The following is a 16,271-nucleotide window of genomic DNA, read 5'->3' as shown; positions in this document are numbered from 1 at the left end:
CTATCTCAGGTAAATAAACAGGCCTACAGAATATATTACCATCACTATCTTGCGTCTATCAAAGAAATGTTGAGTGTACTAATTCACTCAAGTGTTAATTTAGTTCAGAGGAAATGGGACTGATATTGTCTTCACTTATCTGTAACCTGTTGAATGGTATCCCTTTACGTTATGTATATCCCTGTACTTAATTAACCCTAGATCAAAAGTATAAATGTACTTGATATGTGAACTTCGTGAAAGATAACAAAGGATTGTTGTATGCTATTACATTTCAATTTACATTTAATGTATTCTGGTAATTACATTTGCCCATCAAATGCATTTGGAGCCTTGGAAATGTAAATGAAGAACATGCTAACTTCAAAGCACGGCTCATTGTGTTAGACAAAGGGAAATCCACAGACCTAATCTGCCTTTAGTGAACAGAGGAAAGGGAAGACAGCTATAAGAATGGATCCAGGGAATGGTTCTGTATCTTGGCGCTGTTTGAACACTTTCAGGAAACATTCCAGCTGCAAGACAGAGGCCTGGTCTACACTACGCGTTTAAACCGAATTTAGCAGCGTTAAACCGATTTAACCCTGCACCCATCCACACAACGAGGCCCTTCATATCGATATAAAGGGCTCTTTAAACTGGTTTCTGTACTCTTCCCCGATGAGAGCAGTAGTGCTGAAATTGGTATTGCCATATCAGATTAGGGTTAATGTGGCCGCAGATCGATGATATTGGCCTCTGGGCGGTATGCCACAATGCACCGTTGTGACTGCTCTGGAAGGCAATCTGAGATCGGATGCACTGGCCAGGTAGACAGGAAGAGCTCTGCGAACTTTTGAATTTCATTTCCTGTTTGGCCAGCATAGAGCTCTGATCAGCACGGGTAACCACGCAGAGCTCATCAGCACAGGTAACAATGCAGTCTCCTGAAAATTGAAAAAGAGCTCTAGCATGGCCCGCACAGGAGGTACTGAATCTGATTGCTATGTGGGGAGAGGATTCTGTGCTAACAGAACTCCATTCCAAAAGACGAAATGAAAAAAACATTTGAAAAAATTTCCAAGGCTATGATGGAGAAAGGTCGCACCAGGGACTCAATACAGTGCCGTGTGAAAGTTAAGGAGCTCAGACAAGCCTACCAGAAAACCAAAGAAGCAAATGGAAGGTCTGGGGCAGGGCCGAAAACATGCCGCTTCTACGCTGAGCTTCATGCAATTCTAGGGGGGTCCGGCCACCAGTTCCCCACTCTGTCCGTGGTTTCCGAGGTGGCAGTGGTAACCTCAGCCATGCTTGAGGATTCTGCGGGCGGGGAAGATGTGGAGGAGGAAGAGGAGTACAAGTTTGCAGAGAGCACACAGCACTCCGTTCTCCCCAACAGCCAGGAGCTTTTTCTCACCCAGACGGAATTACCCTCCCAGCCCTCCCAAGCCACTTGCCCAGACAATGAAGTCATGGAAGGGACCTCTGGTGAGTGTACCTTTGTAAATATAAAACATGGTTTAAAAGCAAGGGTTTTTTAATGATTAATTTGCCCTGAGGACTTGTGATGCATTCGCGGACAGTACAGTTATTGGAAAAGTCTATTAACATGTCTGGGGATGGAGCAGAAATCCTCCAGGGACATCTTCATGAAGTTCTCCTGGAGGTACTCCAAAAGCCTTTGCAGAAGGTTTCTGGGCAGGGCAACCTTATTCCATCCTCCATGGTACGACACTTGACCACGCCATGCATGTAGCAAGTAATCTGGTATCATTACATGACAAAGCCTAGCTGCATATGGTCCCGGTGATTGCTGGCCTTCAGGCAACATCAATTCTTTATCTCACTGTGTTATCCTCAGGAGAGTGATATCGTTCATGGTAACCTGGTTGAAATTCAGGAATTTAATTAAGGGGACAGAGATGGCCATTCCTATTGGGCTGTTTGCCTGTTGCTTAAAAGAAATCCTTCCTTGCAGGTAGCCAAGCAGGGGAAGGGGAGTTGGGGGGGGGAATGGCACTGAGCTTTTTTGCATTTGACTAGCAGTGATCTTCCATGATACCAGCCACGTGGTGCGGGGAGGGGTAAAGTGATCATCCCAGAGAATTGGATGGGGGAATGGTTTCTGCTGCTGCATGTTAACATGAAAGAAGCATCACTAAAAGGAATTTGCTTGGTATTTGGGAAAGGAGGGCACTGTGTATCTGAAGGCTGCAGAAGCCGAAAGACAACGGCTTACCATGGATGCATGTAAGCTGAATTCTGCTGCCTGGACCTGCGTCTGTGAGATCTCTAACACCAGAGCTGCAGGCACTCAATATTAAGATGCAAAATGCAACCTGTAGTGAAATCACATGTGCTATGTAAGGTGAATAGTGTTGTTCACCGTGAAAGAGATAAGCATTGTTCTGTAAAATGTATCTTTTTAAATACTTCTCTCCCTTTTTCCCTCCCTCATGCAGCTGCAAATTTTTCAAGTCTCCCTACTCCATCCCGTAGGCTATCTCAGATAAAGCGGCGGAAAAAAAAGACAAGAGACAAAATGTTCTCAGAAATCATGGAAGTGACCCGCAATGAAAGAGCTCATCTGAATGAGTGGAAGGACATGGTATTAAATTACAGGAAAGATGCCAGTGAACGTGAGGACGGGAAGGACCAACATGAGGATAGGAGGGATGAACGTGAGGAGAGGAGAGACGCTTGAGATGACAGGTGGCAGCAGGAAGATCAGAGGTGTAGGCAGGAAGATCAGCGGTGGCGGGGTGCAATGCTTGGGCTGCTGCGTGATCAAACTGACATCCTCCGATGTATGGTGGAGATTCAGGAACAGCAACAGGGTCACAGAGTGCCACTGCAGCCCCTGTGTAACCACCATCACCCCTCACCATGTTCCATATCTTCCTCACCCAGACGTGTAAGAACGCGTGGGGGAAGGCTTCATGCACCCTCCCACTCCACCCTCATGGACAGCCCAACCAAAAGGCTGTCATTACTTTGAAATTTTTTTAGTGGCCTTTTCCTTCCCTCCTATCCTCCTCCCAAACCATACCTTGGCTACCTTGTCAGTTCTCTCCCTCTTTTTATCATGACTTAATAAAGAATACACGATTTTTAAATAATAGTGACTTTATTTCCTTAAGCAAGCTATAATCGAAGGGGGAGAGTAGGTTGCTTACAGGGAGTTCATCAAGGGGAAACAAACACAGCAGTCACACTGTACCCGCCCGTGATGAAACTTGTTTTCAAAGCTTCTCTGATGCGCACTTCCTGATGTGCTCTTCTAATTGCCCTGGTGTCTGACTGCATATAATCAGCAGCCAGGTGATTTGCCTCAGCCTCCCACCTCACCGTAAAGGGCTCCCCTTACTCTCACAGAGATTGTGTAGCACACAGCAAACAGCAATAACAAAGGGGTACTGGTTTGGCTGAGGTCTGAGCAAGTCAGTAATGTGCGCCAGCGTGCCTTTAAATGGCCAAATGCACATTCTACCACCATTCTGCACTTGCTCAGCCTGTAGTTGAACAGCTTCTGACTACTGTCCAGGCTGCCTGTGTATGGCTTCATGAGCCATGGCATCAAGGGGTAAGCTGGGTCCCCAAGGATAACTGCAGGCATTTCAACACCCACAACTGTTATTTTCTGGTCTGGGAAGTAATTCCCTTGCTGCAGCCGTTTAAACAGAGTAGTGTTTCTGAAGACTCGAGCATCATGAACCCTTCCCGGCCATCCCACGTGGATGTTGGTGAAATGTTCCTTGTGATCACTCAGTGCTTGCAGCACCATGGAAAAGTACCCCTTGTTGTTTACGTACTGGGTGCCCTGGTGCTCCGGTGCCAAGATAGGGATATGGGTACCATCTATCGTCCCATCACAGTTAGGGAATCCCATTGCAGCAAAGTCATCCACTATGACCTGCACGTTTCCCAGAGTCACAACCTTTCATAGCAGCAGCTTAATGATTGCTTTGGCTATTTGCATCACAGCAGCCACCACAATAGATTTTCCCACTCCAAATTGATTTCCGACTGACCGGTAGCTGTCTGGTGTTGCAAGCTTCCGGAGGGCTATCGCCACTCGCTTCTCAACAGTGAGGGCTGCTCTCATCTTGGTATTATGGCTTTTCAGGGCAGGGGAAAGCAAGTCACAAAGTTCCATGAAAGTGCCCTTACGCATGCAAAAGTTTTGCAGCCACTAGGAATCGTCCCACACCTGCAAAACTATGTAGTCCCACCAGTCTGTGCTTGTTTCCCGGGCCCAAAATCAGAGTTCAATGGCTAGAACCTGCCCCATTACCAGCAGGATCTCCAATGCGCAGGGGCCCACGGTTTGAGAGGATTCTGTGTCCATGTCCTCATCACTCTCGTCGCCACACTGCCGTAGCCACCCCATCCTCGCCTGGCTTTGCAGGTCCTGGTTCAGCATAGACTGCACAAGAATGCACGAGGTGTTTACAACACCCACGATTGCAGTCTTGATCTGAGCAGGGTCCATGCTTGCTGTGCTATGGCGTCTGCACAGTCCACCCAGGGAAAAAGGAGCAAAATGGTTGTCTGCAGCTTTCACGGAGGGAGGGGTGAGGCTGTACCCAGAACCACCCACAACAATGTTTTTTGCCCAGTCAGGCACTGGGATCTCAACTCAGAATTCTAAGGTGCAGGGGAGACTGCGGGAACTATGGGATAGCTACGGGATAGCTACCCACAGTTCAAAGCTCCGGAAATCGACGATAGCCTCGGTACATGGACACACACCATCGAATGAATGTGCTTAGTGTGGCCACTTACACTCGACTTTATATAATTTGTTTTACAAAAGTGGTTTATGTAAATTCGGAATAATCCCGTAGTGTAGACATATCCAGAGATCCCCAAAGTTATTTTGGGTAACCCTGACAGACTTATGGAAAACTAACAGATTATCACATTTCTTCTGTCACTTTGGACTGACACACTTTGACTGTCCAAACCCGTTAAAGTCTTTTACGTGCTTTAACCTCTCAATAACTTTCATTTCTTTTCTTAGATAATAAATCTTTAGTTAGTTTACTAGAGAAATTGGCTGCCAGCATTGCCTTTGATGTGAGATCTATCCATTGACCTGGGATAAGTGACTGACCCTTTGAGTGGGGGAGGAACCTAATATAATGTGAGATCCAGCTCAGCTACCTATTTTGCCATGGATTTCCTGTGTGATCTTGGGCACGTCATTCTGTCTGGACAACAATTCCCATCTATAACATGGATATAATAAAAAGAACAAGAAGTGCTTGTGGCACCTTACATACTAGGAAATCCATGCATACAGACATATATACATACAGAGAACATGAAGAGATGGGGGTTACCATACTCGCTCTAATGAGACAAATCAATTAAGGTGGGCTAACATCAGGAGGAGAAAAAAAAAACTTTGTAATGATTATCAGGATGACCCATTTCAAACAGTTGACAGGAAAGTGTGAGTAACAGTAAGGGAGAAATTAGCATGGAGAAATAGTTTTTAGTTTGTGTAATGACCCATCCACTCCCAGTCTTTATTCAATTTGATGGTGTCCAGTTTGCAAATTAATCCCAGTTCTGCAGTTTCTCATTGGAGTCTGTTTTTGAAGTTTTTTTGTTGAAGAATTGACACTTCTAGGTCTGTAATTGAGTTTCCAGGAAAGTTGAAGTGTTCTCCAACTGGTTTTTGAATGTTATAATTGTTGACATCTGATTTGTGTCCATTTATTCTTTTCCACAGAGACTGTACAGTTTGGCCAATGTACATGGAAGGGGGGCATTGCTGGCACATTATGGCATATATCACATTGGTAGACGTACAGGTGAACGAGCCCCTGAAGGCGTGGCTGATGTGATTAGGTCCTGTGATGGTGTCCTTTGAATAGATATGAGGAAGGAGTTGGCAGTGGGGTTTGTTGCAAGGATAGGTTCCTGGGTTAGTGTTTTTATTGTGTGGTGAGTGGTTGCTGGTGAGTATTTGCTTCAGGTTTGGGGGCTGTCTGTAAGTGAGGACTGGCCTGTCTCCCAAGGTCTGTGAAAGTGAGGGATGGTCCATCAGGATAGGTTGTAGATCCTTGATGATGCGCTGGTGAAGTTTTAGTTGGGGGCTGAAAGTGAAGGCTAGTGTAATTCTGTTACTTTCTTTGCTGGGCCTGTCCTGTAGAAGGTGACTTCTGAGCAGGACATCCAGGAAGGAGAGGTTGGTGGTGATGGGGCATACTGGACTGGTGACTTGAGGGAGAAGACCCAGAGATTCTGGTTTTCCGATAAACTGTTATTTCTTGTTAATGATCCAGAACCCAGAAAAGGAGACTAATTCCAATGCTCGAATTGCAGGGCTTTATTTGACTGAGAAAGGAGAGCAACTTGTATAGTGTCAGGGTCTGACACCACTTTGGTGTTAGCCTTAAGCCCTATCCATAACCCTGACCCATAACCAACAAGAATTTCAGTATACATTTCTCTTTAAACCTTTAATGGGGCCATTCGTGTTTAAAGTTTAGAATATGCTGAAGTGGCTGCAGAATCAGGGCCTTTATACAGAATATTCAAAGTGAATTTTAATTTCATAATCATGAGGTTTTGGACCAGATCCTCAGCTGGTGTAAATTCTCAGAGATCTATTGACTTCAACAGAACTATGACAATTTAAACCAGCTGAGAATTAGCCCCTTGATTTTTCAGGAATCCATGTGCGAGACTTCCATTTATTCAGTGAAACAAAACATAGCATGTTTAAAATGTATCCAGTCAAAACATCTCAAAATCCAAACACCGAGTACTTTTGATGAGCTGTTTGTAAATGAGCGATGGAGTAAGATATAGTCATAAAAAATCTTTGCTAAATAAGGCTTAATAAGGACTTATAAGAAAATCATGATGTGGACAAAGACAATCATTAACAGGAAAAGAAGCACAATAGTTTTCATAGCTTTTTTGTTACCTAACTAGCTAGTGAACATAATTCACAATGAAATAGAGATCTATCATTCTGACTAAATTTGGTTATGTGTTAGGAGAAGAAATGGTCCTATCCGTCTGTCTCTCTGTCTAATCCCATGATCTGATTTTGTCTGTCATATATGTAGTGTACAGAGCCATGCACAAAGATGGCATTCTAATACTAATAACTTCTGAGATCCTTTCTGAACTTGGAAGTGAGTAGATCTACATGGGATAGCATATGGAACACCAAATCAGTGCATGTGATGGGACTTTTCCACTTACACCAAGGTTAGAAGGAAATGACTCCAAACAAGTAACTTACAGCAGTGTTTATGTCACTACTATGTGGAACCCAGAGACTTTGGGCCAGAACCTCATCAGTATTAAATTGATGATGTAATGGGTCTAGTCTTCATTGGTGCTGGTCTAGATGAGTTGGGATATCAGACCCTTAGATTTCTGTCATACTGACTTTCTCCAGCGGTTTGTCAGCCAATTCTGGATCCTTGTGTATAGAGATTATTGGCCAAATCCTAATTTTTTTAAAGTGAGGGGCTAAACCTTAGTGACTTCAATGGAATCAAAATTTGGCCTCATTATCTCAAATTAGATTTTCTTTAGAAAACACTGGAACAAGTTTCTCTTCAAAACAGGCTTTGCACCATAGCAAGAATGACACAGTTCTTACATAGAGAAGATGGGTGAGGTAATATCTTTTATTGGACCATCTTCTGTTGGTGAGAGGGACAAGCCTTCAAGCTGCACGGAGCTAGTCTTCAGGTTAAAATAATAAAAAACAGCTTCCTGAGGCTCCTAACATGTCATTAATAATACAATAATATCCCAACAGTATATACATAATCAGTTCAGGAGGAACTTAGCCATGCAGAACCTTCTTTTGCATCCTTTTATGATTGTGGGGAGCAAAACTTCAGCTCACTCAGAAAATCCCATCAAAGAGATGACATAGGAGCACTCTCAAGAGAAGGAAAACATTGAAAATCCTGTCTAACCAAACACTCAGTATCTCTTCTGGCCTTTCCATCTGCAAACCCACCTGGAACAAAGAAACAAATAAAAACAACAAACAACTAAACAAAAATAATCTAAAAATCCAACAAATAAAAATCCCCCAAAGAACAAATACATTGATACCTTAGTCTGAGTTACTATCCTGAAAAATAAGAAGAGCCAGAGAACCCAGTAGGGACTTTGCTGTGGCTACTGATTTGATGTGCAAGGTTATCACATTGAATGGTTATGAATGGCAGTGCACAGATAGATAGACAGATAGATTCTGATCTTAATTACATTGGTGTAAACCTCTAGTAACTACTTTTCGATATTTGTTTATCTGGATTTTTATTAGTGTAAATAACCAATTCCGCATTAACAGATTGCACAGTATTGTTTCATGAAGGCAATAATGTCATCAGCGGATTATATATATAAAGAAACACAGAATGTAACTGTGATCAGTGAAGAAATATAGACATTTTATTCTTGCTGAATAATCTCCAACCTATCAGTTTACTCAGTGCACCTTTCATTTCCTTGTTTCTCATGCTGTAGATGATTGGATTCATCATTGGGGGCATTATGGAATAGAGAACAGCCACCAAGAGATTCCGATCTGAGGTTGAGTTGGAGGTGGGTTTCAGAAAGGCAAAGGTGCCAGTGAAAAGGAATAAGGAGACCACAATGAGGTGAGGGAGGCAGGTGGAGAAGGCTTTATGCCGGCCTTGCTCAGAAGGGATTCTCAGCACCGTTTTGAAGATCTGAACATATGACACAGTTATAAAAGCAAAGCAGATTAAACCTAAAAGCACACCAAGAGAAATAACAACAACTTCACCGATGTTTGAGTCAGAGCAGGCGAGGTGGAGGAGCTGGGGGATTTCACAGAAGAATTGATCCACCATATTGCCTCCACAGAAGGATATCACAAATGTGTTCCCCGTGTGCACCGCAGAATAGAGAATACCACTGATCCAGGCACTGGCTGCTATTTGGACACAAGCTCTCCTGTTCATCACCATCTCATAGTGAAGTGGCTGGCAGATGGCTATGTATCGGTCATATGCCATAATGGTCAGTATGGCCAAATTTGCTGAAGCAAAGAATACGAAAAAAAAGACTTGGACAACACATCCACAATAAGAAATCGATCTGGTGTTCATGAGGGAATTTGCCATGGATTTGGGGATGGTGACAGAGATGGAACTGAAGTCTAGGATGGACAGATTCATCAGGAAGAAGTACATGGGGGTGTGAAGATGGTGGTCCAGGGCTATGGCTGTGATGATGAGAAGGTTCCCCAGCAGGGATATCAAGTAAAGCACTAGAAATACAATAAAATGTAAAATCTGCAGTTCTCTAATGTCAGAGAATCCCAGGAGAAGGAATCCAGTCATGGTGGTTTGGTTGGACATTTTCTTCCTCAGTACGCTGTGTGATGGCTGTGCAGAGAATGAGAAGGACAATGGTCAGGATCAGAGTGACAGAGAGAATGGCCCTGTTTTTCCTTTCCCTAATATCTCATTATATGAATGTCAAAGGTGCACGGAACACATCATTTACAATGACTAGGTGTTGTTAGTGCTCCTTACCTCTCACAATCAATCAGTCAAACTATCACACTAGAGTAATCTCCTTTAAACTCAACAGAGCTTCATCACTTAACCAGATCTGAGGATTTGGCCCAAGGTGTATCTTGATAAGCTGCACTATGAATGATGGAACAAAGCACACTCCAAATCCAACAATTCTGGCAAAGAAGGTCCCTCCACTGCGACCATCACCAAGCTCACAATTTAGGCATCAAACTAATAGACTAAAATGCCAACACAGCCTGATTCCCACTTTGTAGGACAATGTGACATAGACTCCTCCAGCACCTCAAGTAGTAGCTCATTTGTGATGTTTCTACCTGAAGCTATGTGCCTAGACAGCCTGCTGCCTGCTTCCAAATTAATTTATGGCAACAACCCACACCTGCACTTCTTCCTGTGTGTAACCATGGGCTAGCAGCATCCTTCCATCATTCCTATGTTTTATCATTTACTCTGTGTTGTGCAGTGCAGGGACACTTGGGCTCTATTCTTGTCTCTGCCAGTGACCTGATGTGTGCCCTTAACCCAGTTTTTTCCCCTCTTTCTGCCTCTGTTTCCCCTCCCTCCCTTTCTCTGCCATCTCTACTAGGACTGTAAGAGCTTTCAGAGAGGGGCAGTGGAGCAGATTGTTAAAGGTATTGAGGCACCTAGTGGGATTTTCAAAAGCATCTAGGCCCCCAAAACCCCTTGAAATCAATGAGTTGTAAGCTCCTAGATGATTCTGAAAGTCCCACTATGCACCTAAATACCTTTGAAAACATGGCCCTGTGTCTTACGCTATGTAAGTTCTGCAAATCCATTTATATCCTTTATATTTAGCGGGCAGCAGTGTGGAGCTAAACAAAGAGATCAGAGTTATACTTCCAGTGAGCTCTCATATGTCCTTGAATGATGGTAGGATAGACAGGTTTTGCCTGCCTGGTTCAACTCTAAACTGGGGTTTTAAGAGACTCGTCTGAATGAAATATTCTGTGTGCTGCCAGCTTTACTAGTTATTTAATTGTTACCACTACGCAAGGATCCCTTTGAAAGAGAAATCGCTCAGCTGCAATAGAATAAATGGATTTGAAATCAAGCTTTTATCAGGCAATATTAATGTTCTGACATTTATGTAAAATGTACGGCTGCTTGGAAATTTTCAGCTCTGTTTTTCTAATGGAGATTGGTTTTTCATCTAAACAACACCACCATCAACAAAATCCTAGAATCTGTCTCCTTCCCTCTAACATTTTGGGATTCTTTTATGAAGAAATGGACAACTCAAACTATTTTGATTATGTGATTAAAAAAATCCAGTTTTCAGGAGAAAGTTTTCATTTGCCAAAAACTGAGGGGAGAGGGAGGAAAAGATTTGGGGTTTTCTGTGAAAAATCAAAGTTTTCCCAGAGGGTGGAAAAATTCCAATCAGCAGCAGGTATTTGATTAAACTGAGAGTAAAAGTCTTAATGAGTTCATAATGTAAGTCTTATTTAGCATCTTAATTTTCCCCTGTATGTTGATCCCCCAACATATTTAATTGAAATAGCAAACTTACTGTGCTGATCTTTGTGGGTTGTTTTCCAACATATGACACATTCATTCATCCAGCACCAGGATTCTTTGGTCAATATCTATCTATATACCAGAATCTAGAAGCTAAAGGCACAGGTATCCGAGAATCCTTTCCCCACCTCCTCATTCTGAGACTGAAGTGGACTCAAACCTGTTGCTCTCTGCAGATGAGCTGTGTGTAGCTGGCGTTGAGCATAACTGGCATTAGAGGACTGATGCTGTGGGAAGGTGATTTATTCATGTCTATTTCCTCAGGGCTAGTGGGACTCACTCCCTGGAGCCCTGCATAGCTCAGCAGCAGAGGCCCCCAGGCAAGTGCACAGATGAATAGGTGATAAAGCCAAAAGAGCCATTCTGTCCCTCAGCTCTGAACTCCACATAACATGGGGCCCACGATCCCCCCCGGCGTTCCCTGATTCCAGCCCAGCTTCTGTGTTATCTGTGGGCCAGATTTACAAGATGGAGACAGGCACCTACAGGGATTGATCAATGCTCCTAAATGAGTTGTCCCATGGTCATCCAGCTTCAGTGCTATCTGTGGGCCAGGTTTTCAAAGGTGAAACAGGCACCTATGGAGATTGATCAATGCTTCTAAATGAGTTAGGAGTCTAAGTCCCATGGTCATTCAGTGGGAGTAAGGAGCTTAACCTGCTTAGATGCTATTGTCAATTCCAATAGGCACCTGTCTCCTTCTTTAGGTGCCTTTGTAATCCTGCTCCTGTGTCTATCTTGTTCATGCCAAGGCCCAGGTGTCTCTTGAATTTCACATAATGTAGGCTGGGATTCGCAAAAGAGCCTATGGGAGTAAGGTGTGTACATCTTGAGAATCCCAGCCTGAAATGGTAACTAGTACAGCCAGGGATCTAGAGAGAGGAGGCCACAAGATGCCAAGAATTCTTGTAATTTAAGCCTAACTATGCAGCTATGTTAATTCAATTCTCTGTGCCTCACTTTACCAAAATCTGAGGCATAATAATCGAGACTGGATGAGAAAATTGATAATGAAACTTTTATTTAGAGATGATCCATGATTCAGCTTTGTTGGAGCTTTTCATGAATTTTCATAGATTTGAGTGCAAGATTTGTCTTTTTTTCCCCAGCAGAATTTGCCTTTGTTCCACAGGAAAATAGGAACCAGTCTGTGTTTAGTCAACAGAGGAAAAACCCCTGCTGTGACGGAACCACTTGCCAGATTGCTTTCTGGGGAAGACAGCTATGGGAATGGATCCAGGGAATGGTTCTGTATCTCGGAGCTGTTTGGACACTTTCAGGGAACATTCCAGCTGCAAGATAGAGATCCCCAAAGTTATTTTGGGTAACCTTGAGAGACTTATGGAAAACTAGCAGATTACCACATCTTTGCTGTCACTTTGGACTGACAGACTTGGACTGTCCAAAACTGTTAATGTCTTTTACTTGATTTAACCTCTCAATAACTTTCATTTCTGTTCTTAGCTAATAAACCTTTAGTTAGTTTACTAGAGAAATTGGCTGCCATTGTTGCCCTTGATGTGAGATCTAGAGTATCCACTGACCTGGAATAAGTGACTGATCCTTTGGAGTTGGAAAGAACCTAATATAATGTGATTTTTCCATTGGAAAACATTCTGCTAGAATGTTTTTGAGCACTCCAGGCTCAGCTTCTGCCATCATGGCAGCCATATAGACACTTTAGATAGACAAAGCAGTTAATAATAGGACTTCTTTTCCTGATCATCTATAGAGCTGAGTTATGACAGTTCCTTGTATAAGAGGCTGTCATGAGGCTGACGTCAATATCAGATTAAATTAATCCATGGGCATCATTTAATTTGGTGCCTGAATGGAAACTGAGTTCTCCTCTGCTGGCTTCTGGGCATAAGGAACAAGTTACATTCCATATGCAGCACTGGATGAGTTGATTTTTCACCTGCTGTGAACCACCAGGTATTGGCTATTGCTCAAACCCACCAAGTATGTCTGTGGCAAAACCAAAAACCAAGTCCCATGAGAGCTAGGCTGCATAATACCTTGGAGGACCTGGGCCTGGAACATGTTCTGAATTCCTATCTACTGCACGAACTTGCTTAGATTCCCTTGACAATTAAAGCCCTAATATGTAATTTTTTGCACAATTCTGGAGTCCTTTCAGGATGCAGAATAAAAGCGACATTTGAAAATCATTATTGCAAATTTAGTTTTAAAATTAACAAGACAGCAAATACAAATGTTGAAGGACCCTTAAAATGAGCTGGACTTGGCATGAGAGGAAATGATGCATTGTAGGCATCACCTTTGAATGGACTAAAATCTTACCATTTCAGGAGCTGCAGGAAGACAGCAGCTTTTGATTTTTTTTTTACCAGACTCAGCGGTAAGTCATTATTAATATTCACTTCCAAACATACACATGCACAAAATAATATTTGCCCATAAATACACACCCATGTACACATAGAAGCATGCACAATAATCCACAGTCACAACACACATGTAGTCACACAATATTTTTCACTAATAAACACACAATATTGTGTATTCACAAACACAACAATAATGCACACTTGCACTTCAGAAGGAGCACTGACAACACACACAAAGGTTTCATAATATTTTTCAACAATAAACACATGATATTGTGCATTCACATCATGTATGTTCTCAAGGACACAAACAGGAATAGAAATCAAACATGCACATTGATTTCAACTCAAGTATACACTCACAATAATGTACACTGACAACAACACATATGAGCAGTGTACTTGACTAGCAAACACATACTGAAAGCAAAGTCTCAGTATATTGCACTCGTAATATAATCTCACAAAAAGAAACACATGAGCCAGATCGACACTAGAAATTTTCACCATCATAGCAGTGTCAGCTTGGAAGTGTGAATTTTTTGCAACATTTCTATACCGATAAAATTCCTAGTGTAAATATGGTTAAACCAGCTTAAAAATGCTTCTGCAATGTCGCTTGTTTCTCTGAGAGAACCAGTGTAAACAACATCAGCAAAACTACTAGTACATTTACATTAGGAAAGTTTATTTCTATTGCTATATCGGCAAAACTTTTCCAGTGTAGACCTGGCGATACATTGTCTTGCAATACATTCTCTCTTTTCTTCTCATATAAACACTGTGACGGTACCTCTCAAAAGGCTTTATGGAAATATGCTTAGAATATGTTTTATGCTACATATGCCATGTAACAAATCTCCCTAAAGGTTATGATCTAATGAATGTATTAATCCTATTTGTATGCATATATCATTTTTGTATTCAAGTTATGAATGTTATGAACATTTGCTGTAGAGTTGCTTGATTTCTAAGTACCCTTAGTTAGAACATTTGTTCACTTCTTGGGAAAGGAATGTGCACGTTAAGTGCTCAGTCAGGAAGCACTTAACAGACAAAAGAGCTTGGAAGACTCCAGTCCACATAAGAAGTCTGCCTGAGGACGTTCAAGGTAGCATGTGGGTTATGGCTGCTACTTGCAAGTCCTGCATGTGGCTTGCCCCTATGATTCCAAATCTCCATTTTGTGACTGGATTCTACACAGGGGGACGCAGGGCTGCCTGGGGGTGGGGGGCAAATGGGGCAATTTGCCCCAGGCTCCCACGAGAATGGCTGAGGCTCGCCTTGCAATCCCGCCAGCGCCTCAGTGCATCCTAGACAGCGCTGCATCCACGTGGCTTTGGCGGGGCCTGAGCTCCGCCTCGCTCAGAGCCGCGTCGTAAGGGGGTGGGGCTGCGAGCTCTGCGCCGAGCGGCTTCTCCCCTTATCACGCGGCTCTGAGCGAGGAGGAGCTCAGACCCCTCTTCCCCCAGCCACGCAGCTGCAGCGCTGTCCAGGGTGGCTCCTCGTTGCACACGATGAGGCGCTAGGAGGCTGGGGTAAGCAGGCTGGGCCGGGGGAGGTAGATAAGGGGCAGGGAGTCCCAGGGATAGTCAAGGGACAGGGAGGGGGGGTTGGATAGGTCAGAGGTTCAAGAGGGTGGTCAGAGGACAGGGAAGTGGGGTTGTATGGGGCAGAGGTTCGGGGGAGCGGTCAGGGGACAGCGAAGGGAGGGCTGGATTGAGGGGGTATCGAGGGTGGTGGTGGTCAGGGGACAAGGTGCAGGATGGGTCAGGGATTCTAAAAAATTCTCATTTCATTTGAAATGTTTAGCAGGGCTTTTGTTTGTTTGCTTTGTTTTTCTGCTTATTGGTGAAACAAGAACCAAAAAAGCCACCAAGGTTTTCAATTTGTTGTTACCCCTCTACCCCACCTCCTTTCTCTCCCTCTTTACCTTTTTCTCTCCCCGCCCCGAGAGGGAAAAGGAGGTGAGGAGAAGGAAAGCCCAAGATAGGAAAAGCTCAATGAAAACTATTTTTAAAGACTTTAATTTAAATGGAAAACAAAAGTTGAATGAAACAACATTTCTCTACACATTTTTTCTTAAATGTTGTTTTGATTGAACAAAAAAATCACCCAGCTTTAGTTGTAACCGCACAAGCTTCTGTATGCTCCTTATGCCTAGCCTGAATGGCCCACTGGCCTGAGTTCAGTCTCATAGGGGGCACCTGCTAAATATGGCTTGTTTACTGTCACAGCATTCCCTCTCAGATCTGAACCTTAGAGTTAAGAAAATGAGATACTAGCACCAGAATCCTCTAAGCTTAATTATCAGCTTAGATCTGATAGCACTGCCACCACCCAAAAATATAGTGTTTTGGGGCACTATGACCTCCCTAACCTTCCCTGGGGACCCCAAGAACCCAGATCCCTTGGGTTCTTAAAACAAGGAGAAATAAACCATTCCCCCACCTTCCCCCCTCCCAGAATTTCCCTCCCTGGGCTATCCTGAGATACTGATCCAACCTCTTAAATTACCATGCAGAGAAGCATCTCCCTTCCCTCTCACAAAGAGGCAAACAGATTCAAGGAAAACAGAGAGAGATTCTATTTCTCCCCCCTACCGTCTCCCCCACCCGTCCTGATGACTTATCCCAATCCCCTGGAATAAAACAAGAGAAACAAGAAAAAAAAAATCAGTCAGGTTCCCTAAAAAGAAATCTTTTAATAAAAGAAAGGAAAAAGTAAAGAATTATCTCTGTAACTTCAAGATGTAAATATTACACGGTCCTACAGCTTACAGACACCAGAAAGAGACTTTCCCCCTAGTACCAATACAAATCAAAATATTTCCAGCAACTAC

At 43.2% G+C, this 16,271-nt stretch overlaps 2 protein-coding genes across 2 annotated transcripts in view; both read right to left on the bottom strand.

Annotated features, from left to right (window-relative positions):
- LOC127032870 (translation initiation factor IF-2-like) overlaps positions 1 to 16,271 on the bottom strand; it is a 322,179-nt gene that overhangs the window by 159,598 nt on the left and 146,310 nt on the right. The gene's annotated exons all lie outside the window — the stretch shown is intronic.
- On the bottom strand, positions 8,400 to 9,383 carry LOC127032876 (olfactory receptor 14A16-like). The gene has a single exon (XM_050920470.1). It carries the CDS (start codon positions 9,354 to 9,356, stop codon positions 8,400 to 8,402), a length of 957 nt encoding a protein of 318 aa, XP_050776427.1. The 5' UTR covers positions 9,357 to 9,383.

Source organism: Gopherus flavomarginatus, chromosome 12 (genome assembly GCF_025201925.1).
Source record: "Gopherus flavomarginatus isolate rGopFla2 chromosome 12, rGopFla2.mat.asm, whole genome shotgun sequence".
NCBI classification, from domain to species: Eukaryota; Metazoa; Chordata; order Testudines; family Testudinidae; genus Gopherus; species Gopherus flavomarginatus.
This window is presented reverse-complemented; position numbering and strand designations above follow the sequence as displayed.